At 42.5% G+C, this 13,965-nt stretch overlaps 1 protein-coding gene across 2 annotated transcripts in view; it reads left to right on the top strand.

Moving 5' to 3' along the window:
• The window catches only part of abca1b (ATP-binding cassette, sub-family A (ABC1), member 1B), a 59,107-nt gene extending 45,150 nt beyond the window's left edge, over positions 1–13,957 (top strand). For both annotated transcript variants that reach the window (XM_030396720.1, XM_030396719.1), the window contains exons 30-41: positions 5,508–5,652; positions 6,383–6,506; positions 6,852–6,981; positions 7,111–7,237; positions 7,319–7,381; positions 7,468–7,574; positions 10,755–10,896; positions 11,005–11,139; positions 11,832–11,935; positions 12,025–12,117; positions 12,686–12,929; positions 13,056–13,957. In XM_030396720.1, coding sequence (XP_030252580.1) covers positions 5,508–5,652; positions 6,383–6,506; positions 6,852–6,981; positions 7,111–7,237; positions 7,319–7,381; positions 7,468–7,574; positions 10,755–10,896; positions 11,005–11,139; positions 11,832–11,935; positions 12,025–12,117; positions 12,686–12,929; positions 13,056–13,205 — 1,564 coding nt within the window. In that variant the 3' untranslated portion in view covers positions 13,206–13,957. The remainder of the gene's footprint in view (positions 1–5,507; positions 5,653–6,382; positions 6,507–6,851; positions 6,982–7,110; positions 7,238–7,318; positions 7,382–7,467; positions 7,575–10,754; positions 10,897–11,004; positions 11,140–11,831; positions 11,936–12,024; positions 12,118–12,685; positions 12,930–13,055) is intronic.
• Positions 13,958–13,965: the final 8 nt, after the last annotated feature.

The raw sequence follows: 13,965 nt of genomic DNA, 5'->3' as shown, positions 1-13,965 counted from the left end.
GGACTTAAAAAACATTCGTATTTTTTCTACATACCATATCTGCCTCTGGTGTTGCCTGGTGGACAACGAACCAGTCAAGGGTCCACCTGGTTGTCCCTCACGTGTAGACCACTAGATGCATGCTGTTTCACGTCAAACAGTTCACCATTACACCATACATGGGCTACAGAAAAAGTGCGCCAGCAGACATTATCTACACTTTTTCCAGCCATGTTTTCTTTTTCTCATTCGAGTCTGTATTTTTGCAGCCTTTTCTTTTTCTCTCGGGGGGGGTACCGTTACTGCTCATGGTGGAAGGCGTATCGTCTGCAGTGTCCTGTGAACCTGTGTAGTTGTGAGCCATGCTGGATTGTTTTGCCAGTTGCCTCAGTCTCTTGTCTTCCGGTATCTTCTTGCAAGCGACAGTACCTCGACCAATGACAAGAGCCGGATTCTGCATTGTTATTCTCGTGTGTGAGTCTGCTGTCGGCTCATTGGTCACAGAGCAAGAGAGGGCTGGCAGTAAGATTACCGTATATTTTCATATAAAACGCCGTCATTCATTGATTCCATTGACATTTGAAAGACCATTTTGATTCTCAAGGAATTACGGGACAAAGTGCGTCCCTTTTAAGCTCAATACGGGACGCGTAACTTTGTTTCTAAATACGGGACGATTCCGTTTTTCAAGGGACGGTTGGCAACCCTACCACGAATCGTAGATTGTTCCGTCTGTTGCGGTTCTCCATATCTTCAAGTTTATCACGGAGATCTTCTAACTCCGCTTTGCTAGCAAGCGGGCTAGCCTCCAGGGACGCCCTCAGTTTTTTGTCAGAGTCCTCCAGCCATTCTACCCTTTTCTCCACCTTGAGTTGTTTTGACATCATGTACGACCAAGAAAGTTTCTTAATATGAAACACTTTCGTATAGTCGATATTAGACACTAGTTGTAGGATTAATTTAACGATGCTAGTCGGAGCTTCGGCTCAGGCAGCCATCTTCACCAAGCGCGTCACGTGACACCTCGAGAATTCCCTTTTGTTGAGATTTTGGGTCCTCCATGGGTCACAGAGATTCAGGTCTCTCATATATTGTTGTATTTTCTTTCTTGTTTGAGAATGAGATGTATCTATCCCTGACAAGCGATCCAGCTTCGGGTCTAAAGAACAATTTAAGTCACCTGCCAATATTATCTTACCCGGTAGGGTGGCCATCAACAGAAATAAGTTCTCAAAAAATGATGGGTTATCATCATTGGGGCCATACACATTAACCAAATTAACATTTTCTCTCAAGGGAATTCCTTGAACCACCAAAAATCTACCAGTTTTGTCATAAATAGTGTTGTTTACTTGGAAAGGCACCGAATTATGAATTAACACCATAACCCCTCTCGAGTGAGAAGGGAAACAGGACACTAGCACCTTGCCTGGCCATCTCCTTCTTACTTTCACCAAGTCCTCAGCATGTCTTTTTGAACAACGAATCACTACAAAAACAGGTCGAGACCTGCTCGGGCCCTAATGACCGTCCTTAAAAGTCACTGAGCTGGCTATCTGCATGAACTTTCTGTCATCCAATGACATCTCCCTTTTCTCCTTGTACTCTTCTCTGGGAAGTCATGTACATATTGATTTCCAGAAGCTTCTCAATACAAACAACTGAGATTCGGTTCATAAATGCTACAGGAGGTTCAATATCCACCTAAGTGGAAGCATTCAGTGGCCCGTTAACTACCGTACCGTTAACATCCTAACAGTGCTCTAACTGCATAGGGGTCATCTCCTTGGCTTTTGACTATTCTCCATGGTTCCAAAGCTTTTGGAGTATTTAATCCAATAAGCAGATCCACATCAGCATCAATCTCCTTTATCTGGATTTCCGGTTGGTAAGGCCATTTTTTAAGGTCCGTCTGAGGGTTAGGGTTTAAACCCTAGGGTTTAACATCAGCAACTTCAGAAATGTTCCATCTTCCACATTGCCTACTTCCAAACCAGTTAACTCATAGCTCTTGACAGTCTTCTCTGTTCCCATGGTCTTTAAAAGAACCTCCATTCTCTGACCTCCAGCATTAAGCTGCCTCATCAGCTTCTCTGTACAGAATGTATCTGTACTACCTGGGTCCAAAGGGCATAGGTATGTACACTGCAAAGCCTAACCCCATAGGTACTATGCAGTCTTTATCCCCCTGTTCCTTCCCCTTCTTCAAGTGACACAAGGGAACTGAAGATAGATGTCTCCTCAGGCTTTAACACTACAATATTCTGCTCCATCATGCAAGGTTTAGAGACGTCCAACCCCGGCTTGGGAGATTGAAGAGATCTTAATGTGCAGAATAGTAGGATGTTTAGCTTGACATGGTTTTTTTTTTGAAAGATTTTTTCTGGCATAGACACCTTTATTAAGCAGTAGACGAAGAATAAATACAGGAGAGAGAAGGGGATGTGACATGCAGCAAAGGACCTCCGGTCGGAATCGAACCGGGGTCGGCTGCATATATGGCATGCGCTCTAACCACTCGACCACCTGTGTGCCAGCTTGACAAGTTTGACATCCAAAACATAACCATTTTTTCTGAGGAACTCAATTTTAGCCTCATGTTGCTGTGCATTTACCCTCAGGCATTCAGCCAAGGACGACATTTTGATTTCAGAGGTGGGGGGGACACAAGTATTTTTAATAAAACTCCAACTCTTTTCAGTTCACTGTGTTTTCTAGTAGTTCTTCTAGTTTTCTATTGCTACTTTTAAGTTTACTGTTCCCTTTTTTGGTTTGACTGGTTGTGAAGCATGTAGCAAAACATTATCACCCAATTCTGTGTTTCACCTTGTTAGTCAACTTCACTCCAACTCAGTACCACCAATTTTACACTTATTTTTGGAATATATGGTAAACAGACCTAATTTTTTCCCTTAAAATCATATTTGTAATCTGAGGTTTTACTGTATTTTTCCCTAAATCTTTCATTGTTGGTGTTTTTTAAACAGTTGCAGCTTTTGAACATACACTTATTTTCATGTATTATTTTTATCTCTTCGGCATTAAGCTTTTTAAAAATCTTTGTTGAGGCTCCACAGTTATAATAATAATAATAATAATAATAATAGCAATAATAATATTAATAATAATAATAATAATAATATTAAATTGTATTTATCAGCACTTTCAGTAAAACTCAAAGACACTTTACAAGATTATTGAGAGCTTTGTAATTGATGAGGATTACCTGGTCTGTTAAGTGATTGAAACAAATAAACCCCACCGGCTATTATTTGGTAATTTACATCCTAGCTGCGCCTAATTACCAAACGCACATGGACACCGATTTAAACGTTAATGTAAATGAAACCTCTGATATTACAATCCTTCTAGCGGACGTGACTCAGGCAGAACAAATGCCCGACTTACAGTGGCAGATTAATAAGGACTCCTGGGCAACTAGCAGACCGGTGTGCAAGCAAGATGGAGTGACAGCGGAGACAGCCAATCACACAAGAAAGGGCAGAGCCAACCGAGGAGCTTGTGGGCGGGTTTAAACTCATGGAAACAGGCTCCGGCTAGAGCGTCCGCTTGGTCCTAGTGCTTGACCTGTCTCTGTTAAATATAGCGTAACATGGTTTTTGGATGGTAAAAACTGCAGGGGACCAAAACGGCCTTTTGAAGAAGTGCAGGGGACATGTCCCCTGTGTCCCCCCCCCCAAAATTACATCTGTGCATTCAGCTAAGGGATGCTTGCCTGCCCAAAAACAGTAGGCGTCATAAGAACTTGCAGATATGTTGCCCTTAAGTGACTTCTCTGGTATTGACCTTTCAACCTGGCTATCAGGCACTATTGCCAGTGTGGTGGCAAAGCTGCTTCCTTTGCTTTTAAATCTGTTAGGTTGTAATCCAGCTATAGTTTTAGACTTTATGGTTCCTACATTTGAAAGAGGGTCATGAATTCCACCAAAGATAGGATCTTGTAGCATTCGACCTTGTCATGTGAAATCATAATTTCAATGAAAAAAAAAAAGAAAATCCTTAAATGTAGACATTTTTGGCTCAAACCAATTCTTTGTCTCCTGTTCCTTTATTTCCTCAGATAGGGGCGCCTGAACAGACTCATGAACCCGAACAAATTCATCAAGTGACCTTAGAAATAATGCAGCACCTTCATTCACCTTTTCAACATGTCTACCAGTAATGCTATAATTTCATTCATCCTTCGAGTGCATGCACCAAGCCTTCCCTTTCTGGATGCACTTAAGGGTTTGAAATTTTCCTCTGCCATGGCAGCATCAACCGTGGGATCGTCTAGAGACATTCTATCACTCTTATCCACCTCTTTAATTCTCCATTTGCAAAGCATTCATTCATTACTCCATTAAGTCCATTTCATTTCCACTTGCAGGTTCATATCATATGCATTTTATCAGCATGTTCACAACATATCAATATTCAGTTTCCCATTTCATATTAGGCTCCACAAACTTTAAAATATCGCTGCAGTTTTGATTTTGTTTTGTCAAACTTACATTTATATGCGCACCTGGGCACTCCCATAGCTTAACGTAGCGACTCCATCCAAACTCAAAATTTCATTCATAACTTTCTCCGGCGCACTTCCGGCTCAGTTTATCCACAGCCTCTGTGCGCTCTTCTCATGCTCTTATGCGATTGATCCTTAGAAGTCTAGTGGAGTCCTCTGTAGGTTGTGGATTAAAACCACAGTAGGCAGTGTCTTTTGACCAATTGCAATGTCTTCTTAGCGTATTTTCAACGAATTTAGACACTTGCCTTTGTCGGGGGATGTGGTTTCTGACATGCCATTCTTTGTTTCAAACAATCAAGGAGATCTCAGTTATGTTGCATCACATCCATTTATTTTGTAATGCACCGCGTTCATTCTTATAAACATAAACTTTCTACTTATAGAATAACAAAAAGATTGCCTGGGTGTTTGCGGTCAAAAGACAATACCACTCTCCCCTTCTCACGCCGAGTTTCACCTGTCTGCAAAGACTGGTCATTCCCCTCTGGCTACCACGGATGCAACACATAAGGACAGCAGGGGGAAATTCAACCATACATATCCATATCCATAAATAACATTAAATGAATCAAGTAAATACTCTTACAACTGTCAAGATAATAAATCAAATAAAAATATCAAAGTATAATATAATTAATCAGAATAAAGTAAAATGGCTGTAACACTAATACTACTGATACTATGTGGCGCAGTTAAGCCCAGTTGGTAGAGCGACGTCCCATGTACAGAGGCTTTGTCCTCGCTGCAGCGGCCCTTGGTTCGAGTCCGGCCTTGGGCCCTTTGCTGCATGTCTCTCCCACTCTCTCTCTCATCCTCTCTCCTGTCATCTCTCAATCTGTCCTGTAAATAAAGCCATATAACAACCAAATGAATAAATACTATTGATACTACTATATACTAATACTGTATATAGTGCAGTATGCTACTTTGTACTACACTTTACTACTGTACTGAGCTGTACTCCTGGCCCTCTAACATGTCCCTCCTCTGTCTCCAGCTGGTCCATCACTCCTTTGATGTACCCGGCCTCCTTCTTCTTTAAGATCCCCAGCACTGCGTATGTCGTCCTCACCAGCGTCAACATCCTCATTGGCATCAACGGCAGCATCTCCACCTTCGTCATGGAGCTGTTTGGAAACAATGTGAGTCACCACAGAGCCCAACCGTGACAGTCATTAAAGGCAGGAACACACTGGCCCAACCGTTGGCCATCTGAAGCGTTTGGAGCCACGCGGACGTTGTCTGCTCCGATTCAACATGCAAAGTCTGAGAAAGTTGACTGTCGGAGGATTGGACGCCATCAGATACTCTAATTGGTTGTCCATTCAATGACTATTCTGACTGGCGGTGTGCTAGTGAATCAGCGCGGTGTGTGGGAGGGGCGGAACAAACCACTTTTTCCCTCCTGCAATGTTTTTGTATAATAACGAGCTCGAGAGCAGACAACGCGACCATCAGCTCAGCCATAATGATCTTTCAAGTAATACCAAGTATTGTATTCCACAAACGTCCTCTCAGGCCAGACGAATACTGAGCCAATACTGTGTGCGCTTTGTTTTTCTCTGATAATCTATGGTCTGCCCTCCATTCCGTCATTTCCTGTTTATATGTTTTGGAGTACTGGCACAAGACTAGCGCCACCCAATGTTAAGGAGGCTTATTGCATCTCGGGCAAGCGTAGAACGTACGCGCTGCTGTGTAGTTGGCAGTTGCCGAGGCAGTCTGTTTCAATGCAACTTTTCTGCCGATCTGGTCAGACGAGAGGCATAGGAGTGGTCGGATAAAGGCAGTCGGCTGTTGGTTTGAGTCTGGGTGGTGTGTGGGGGCCTTAAAAGAACAGACTTACTGTGTGATGTAACTTTCTGTTCTTAGGAAATCGGAGGAATCAACGACATCCTGAAGAACGTCCTCCTTATCTTCCCTCACTTCTGTCTCGGTCGAGGTCTCATCGATATGGTGAAAAACCAGGCAATGGCAGACGCCCTCGAAAGATTTGGTAACACATTCACATATTGTGTACCTTATTTAGAAAATCTGGCCAGCAACAGAACATTCTGAAGACTGACATGTTTTGTTTTGGAAAGTCTTACACTGTCATAGTTTTTTATTTTCTGAATATCAGAGTATGAGTCAGCTGATATGCAGCTGCTCTTCTTATTGGTTGCTGTGAGTCTGACTTCAGGCACTGATCTGTCTGATTTCAGTGAGACTTGTAGTTTCCCATCATGCTTTGTTTTGCGAGTTGTATTAGGTTTACAGACACAACGTTTTATCACATTTTTATATTGATAAGTGTTCCTTGCTGCTGATTGGCTGCTGAGTGTTGTGTGCTGTGACTCAGGCGAGAACAGGTTCCGCTCTCCTCTGGAGTGGGACATGGTGGGGAAAAACCTGTTTGCAATGGCTGTGGAGGGCGTGGTCTTCTTCGTCATCACCATCCTCATCCAGTACAGATTCTTCATCAAACCCAGGTACACACGCAGACACACACACACTTGTTACAATCTGCTGTTGAAGGATGTAAAGCTGTAACATACACACAGAAGATCAACAGTATTTTGTGTGTGTGCATGTGCGTGTGTGTGTGCGTGCGCATGCAGGTCTGTCAGTAAACTTACTAAACTGGGAGCTCTGGGTGAGGAGGATGAGGACGTTGCCCGAGAGAGACAGAGGATCGTCCATGGCCTCGGACACGGAGACATCCTGGAGCTGAGACAGCTCACCAAGGTACACACACACACAGCTGGTTACGTTGTTGTTGACATGTGACATCACAGGAAGTGAAACCTGATCTAACCTGTCCTGCAGGTGTTTAAGAGGAAGCAGAAGCCGGCGGTGGATCGACTGTGTGTGGGGATTCCACCTGGAGAAGTGAGACTCCTGCAATAATCAATAATCAATCATCATTGATGGGATCAGTAATAACCTGAGCTCTGTGTGTGTGTGTGTGTCTTTAGTGTTTCGGGCTGCTCGGAGTGAATGGAGCAGGAAAGACGACGACCTTTAAGATGCTGACAGGAGACACTCTGGTGACTAGCGGAGAGGCCTTCCTGGCTGGGAAGAGGTGAGGTCAAAGGTCACACACCTGCAGACCTCAGATCAGCTGATCCACAGAGGACTTTTCACTCTGTTGTCTGTTATGCTCACAGCTGACTGAGATACAGTAGCCTCATGTTAGACACACAGTGTTGACTCAGAGTTAGTCTAAGATCAGAGCTCTATGATTCACACTGCACTTCTGTTTGCCCCAAGCTAACAGCTATGTTAGCCCCGAGCTAACTAACTGCTATATTTGCTCTGGGCTAACATGTTTTTAAAGATTAGAGGGTTTTTAAAAAAAAGTAGATCTTACTTGAGAAACTAAAAAAAAACAGCCGTGTATGAACTCAGAGGCAGCGACTAGTTGACAGGAGAGCAGATCACTGCTGTGTGTGTGTGTGTGTGTGTGTGTGTGTGTGTGTGTGTGTGTGTGTGTAGATGGGTTTGTTCAGGGTGTGTGAGGACGTGCAGCTAACTTCAGGTCTGTCAGTTACCTGGTTGCAGCACATTTAATCTGAGAACTAAAAATTTAAACAAACATTCAATCAGTTTAAACTTTACTTTGAAGGAGTCATCACCCGGAAATCGCAATTTCTCTCGTTAAATCATGCATATTGGTGTTGGACCTCTGTTGAAACTTGCCTGAAAAGCTGGAGTTTGAAAGTGGCTTATTTTTTTCGCTTTGGCTCTTTTTCTGAACAGGAATAGTGCACAGTAGTGCGCGTTCCTAAAGCAGGAGATTTTGACTCTGCTCCTGTGGTGACGTTACCACAGGAGGCTACTTGCATATTAAGCATCGGCTCACAGCCGTCCTCAGCCAGACTTTCTGAGTGAGCACGCCGAATCTGCTTATTTCTCTGTCATTTTCACACCATACATCGTGACCGCCAGCATTAAAACTCAGGTCTTACATGTAAAACACGAGTGTGAAAAGTAAGAAGGAAAAAAAAAAAAATTACCATTCAGAGACATCCTGCTGTAAACGTGTCTCTTCCACCGTCTCTGTCTCTTCACTCTCCCGTTCGGTTTCCGACTCCGGCTCGTACATAAATGCCTGAATTCCGTAAGGTTCGTCATTTAGTGTGTGCGCCATGACAGGGGGCTATTTATGTTTTGGAGTCTGTGTGCATGCAGGCTCGCCCCCCATTCCGGCTCTGTCCTTCCTGCGGCCAATCAACGCACGCCTCATTACATATTAATACAATGCACATCCGGACCGGTCAAAACCTCGCGCATAATCTCGCGTGAGAAAGTCGCGGTATGAAAAGGGTCAGAACAAGCTCTATGTTTGATTTTTTTTTTTTTTTTTTCTAATAAGTTTTAAGAATTGATCCAAAGCGATCCAAGAGGGACTGGATATGTGAAAAACCAGGTGATGACTCCTTTAATTATATTATTTAGTAGTTGTTGTAATTATTATTTATTTCAGTATGAACAGTGAGTCTGTATGGAAGCGCATTGCATTGCACTGGATAAAAAATAATTAGACACCATATCTCATATTTACGAGAAAAGATCTTGTAATTATGAGATCAGGATCTCATTAGGTATCCTTCCGGATTTCAAAGTAAAGGACGACGTGAGAAAAAAAAAAAAAAAAAGAAACATTGTTTCCATAGGTAGTTCAAGATTCATATACTGCTGGACTTAATACTTCCTAAACTACTTGCATCATAATATGAAGTACTTTTACTGTGTACTTTTCGATTAATCCTGTGTCAAAATCCTTAACAGAGAAAAAGAATAAGGATATTTCGCCCAACTTTTACGTGTCATAAAAAACGTATTTTCCATAAGTAGTCCAAGATTCATAAACTGCTGAACTAAGTACTTCCTAAAATACTTGTGTAACTACTATGAAGTACTTCTACACATACATTTATACACATATATATATATATATACATATATATACACATATATACACATATATATGTATATGTGTATATATACGTATATATATATGTATATATGTATTTATATATGTATGTATGTATTTATATATGTGTATATATGTATGTGTATATATGTATGTGTGTATATATATATATATATATGTGTGTATGTACGTGTATATATATGTATGTGTGTATGTATGTATGTATGTACAAGAGTCAGTATGAGATCTTATATATATATATATATATATACATACATACATACATACATACATACATACATACATATACATGTATATGTATGTATACATATATGTATGTATATATATATATATATATATATATATATGTATATATATATATACATACATACGTACGTACGTACGTACGTACGTACGTACGTACGTACGTACGTACGTATGTATGTATACATATATGTATGTATGGCTGTCAAACGATTAATTTTTTTTTATCGCGATTAATCGCATTTTGTCCATAGTTAACTCGCGATTAATCGCAAATTAATCGCTATTTTTTTTTGTCACATTTTTTTCTGTTCTAAATGTACCTTAATGTATTTTTTTATGTTCTTAATACTTTTAACAACATAAGAAAGGGCAAATATGCTTGCTTTATGAAAATGTTTATTCAACACTTCAAATCATGCAGGAAAATAAAGGGCTTTTTTTAATACCGAGCATTAATCAGGCATAAAAAAAATTTACGGCGGTAAGAGGATATTGCGTTATTAACGCGTTAACGCGTTAACTTTGACAGCCCTAATAAAAACTCATCCATCTATATGTATATGTGTGTATATATATATCGCAATAGAAAGTGAAAAATAAATGTATATTTTAATGGTGTTAATTTTTACTGCTTATCTCCAGTGTACACAGATCTGAAAATGTGTCAGATAAGATGTTACCATATGAAGTATTGATCTCCTGATGAAGTGTTGAAGTGTTTTATGGTCAGAGAAACGAATCATCCCTGCTCTAATATTGATTCTTGTAAACGTGTTATTGATTGTAAACAATGAGCCTGACTGTGTTTATCTGAGCTCAGCAGCCCTGCTCTGTTCCTCGTTAAGCTCATTAATCAACAGAAAGTGTTGCTTCATTATTTAATCTGAGAGCTGCAGAAGGTTCTCAACCTGCGGCTCAGGAACCCTGAAGGGCCGTCTGCCTTCCATCCAGACATCATCATCCTGTAACATTAAAACATCAAAACATACCAGGAAGAGTTCAGGATTTGTAGTCACTACGTGTGCGTGTGCGTGTGTGTGTGTGTGTGTGTGTGTATAGCATACTGAGGGAGATCGATCAGGTCCATCAGAACATGGGTTACTGTCCTCAGTTTGACTCCATCAATGAGCTGCTGACAGGTAGAGAACACCTGGAGCTGTACGCCGTCCTCAGAGGAGTCCCTGAGAAGGAAGTGTGTGATGTGAGTCTGAAAACACACACCCCACTACACACTGTTCACTGCACAGGTCACATAGGAATCACAGAAGAAGAGAACGATCCAGTGATGGTGCTGATGTTTGATTGGTAGGTGGCAGAGTGGGGCATCAGGAAGTTGGGCCTGGTGAAGTACGCTGACAAAGCAGCAGGAAGTTACAGCGGAGGAAACATGAGGAAGCTGTCCACAGCCATGTCTCTGATCGGAGCTCCACCTGTCGTCTTCCTGGTAACACACACACACACACACACACACAGAGCTAGTAACCTGTCACTGTTAGCAGCAGCTGTCTGTGAACACAGTCTGTTTCTCAGTCTGTTTCTCCCTTAACAAATGTAGTGATTCTAAGAGTTGTTCAGTTAAAACAACATGAAGTTGTTTTTCTCCTTGTAAAAAGTGTTAGTTTGTGGCAGCATGTCTGTGCCAGCCTGTCTGCTTCTGTGCTAAAGTCAGCTGTTTGAACACACTGTCGGAACATGAAGTTCTTTGTTTGAAACAGGTGTGAGCAGGTGTGAACACGCTGCAGTGTAATCATCTCAACACGTCTGACTTCCTGTCCCCATCAGGTGTCAGAGGTCATGTGCCTTGTAGTTTTTTTAAGCACATATTTACAGTCACAAGTGTTTTACAGTGCAGCTGTGTGTTGAAGCTAAGTTACACAACGACATCAGAGCTCTGTCAGCCAATTAGAGAGCAGCTGAGGAGTTAACAGCAGGATTTGGAGGGGGGGTGTTATATAACACAGGATTAAAAGGAGCTGCTGCTGTTAAATGAGGAGAAAAGAAGAAAGACAGACCAGGTCAGAGACATTAACCGCAGAGGAAGAAGAGTGATGCCCCTCCTCCTACTTCTCACCTTCACCCTCTGCTTCCTGCTCCACCTGTGGGCCAACCTCAACCTGGCTGTCCTCCTCGTTACAGGACGAGCCCACGACTGGCATGGACCCCAAAGCTCGCCGCGCCCTCTGGAACTGCATCCACAGCGTCATTAAGGAGGGACGCTCTGTCGTCCTCACCTCACACAGGTGAGACTCTGTCCTCAGTTTGAGTCTTGAGTTGTCTTTGTGGATATTAACATTGTGTGTGTGTGTGTGTGTGTGTGTGTGTGTGTCAGTATGGAGGAGTGTGAGGCTCTGTGCACCAGGATGGCCATCATGGTGAATGGCAGGTTCAGATGTCTCGGCAGCGTCCAGCACCTGAAGAACAGGTAACAGTGACATACTGTGACTACATCAGCTGGCCTCTGGTACCACCATCGCTAAGAGCAAACAAAGGTCGCTCAGCAAAGTTGTGACTCTTCTTTGTTCTGGTGCCTCAGTGGTGGAACAACCAACAACCAATGTCAGGATAGCAGAGACACTCTCCATCTTCAGCAAAAGACTCAAGACTCATTTGTTCAGACTTCACCTCGACCCTGCGTAGCAGGACTCCCTCCAATAAAAAAAGAAATGCGTACATAAACTTAGCAGCTACGATCCTCAGATGAGGGCCTGAAAATTGCTTCTGTTTTTCTTTTGACTTTATCGACAGTGACATGTTGTTTCTTTCTTGTGACAAATGTACTTATTGTAAGTCGCTTTGGGCAAAAGCGTCTGCTGAATGCCCTAAATATAAATTTAAGTGTGATCACTGGTGGGCGCCACAGTCTGTCACTCACGATTTTGAGACATTTCAGGAAACTAAATCTGAATATTAGGTTGCATTATTAATCTGAGAGGAGAAATACTAATACTTAATGCTAAGCACCTCCTTAAATTGATGTTTCTTTGCATCAGGTTTGGTGACGGGTACACCATCATCCTGCGGGTGGCGGGACACGACCCTGACCTGCTGCCCGTCATGAAGTTTATCGAAAGCGAACTGAGCGGCAGCATGCTGAAGGAGAAACACAGGAACATGCTGCAGTACCAGCTGCCTTCATCGCTCACCTCCCTCGCACACATCTTCTCCATCCTTGCCAAAAACAAAGACACGCTCAGGATCGAAGACTACTCCGTCACTCAGACCACTCTGGACCAGGTACACACATCTGACACACACCTTTCACCTGTCTGTCACTTGTCTCCTGTCTGTCTCCTGTCTCCACTGTTTGTCCATCTCCTGTCTGTCTGTCTGTGTGCTCACAGCTTCTGTTTCTTGCTTCAGGTGTTTGTGAACTTTGCAAAGGACCAGAGTGATGACTATCACTCCAAAGACAACTCAGTGAGACGGAGAGACGTCGCCATCGATGTTCCCACACTGAGCTCGAGAGGAGCGACGGAGGGGGAGGGGTCTGTGAGGGAGAGCATCATGTGATCACGTGATCTGTTTGAGTCTAGAGCTTCAGCCTGGACTCGACCTGCAGCGAAGGAGACGTCCCTCCTCACCTGCTGTGATGTCATACTGATCTAAATACTGTGGGCAGAGTCACCTGCTGCCTCATGCCAGTCAATGCAAATGATTTCCTGCGGCGGTGTCATGCTGCTCGTCGCCCAGACTAAGTGTTAAAGAAACCTGGCTGACCGTCTTCCTGCATTGTGATCAACTTCAGCTCTGTTTGTCCCAATCATCTCAAGCAGCCGACAGCTCAACTGCAAACATCGATTTAAAAAAAAACGTTTGATTCCGTTTTTATCCTTCGTGTCAGTTTTATTTATATGTGTAGCTGAAACAGCATCACTGTTTCCTGTAGCCTTAACAACTAATCAGAATGCTCCATGCTGCACGCAGAAGAACAGTTGATTGATTTTATAGTTTTTTTAAGAAAAGATGATAAAAGAGCAGATTTGATTTGGGTTTGAGTGCGAAGAATTGAAATACCTCATCAGCTCCTGACAGCACACTACAGTATTGAACAGTTCCATCAATGGATCAATCATCTCTCCTTCTCACTGCTGATCAGACTGAAGGAGCTTCAGCACCTTATGTGTTCACAGCGTCAGTTTGTCTTTGCACTGAATCCTCCAGACGACTGAAGCCTCAAGTCTGATCGTCAAACGTTTATTTAATGTGACAGAAAGAAGAAGAGCTGTTACCTGATCAATGATCAATAAATGAAACAAATCGACTGACTCTG

This window comes from Sparus aurata, chromosome 18 (assembly GCF_900880675.1).
Source record: "Sparus aurata chromosome 18, fSpaAur1.1, whole genome shotgun sequence".
NCBI classification, from domain to species: Eukaryota; Metazoa; Chordata; class Actinopteri; order Spariformes; family Sparidae; genus Sparus; species Sparus aurata.
The sequence above is the reverse complement of the archived record's forward strand: the minus strand, read 5'-3'. Positions and strand labels throughout refer to the sequence as shown.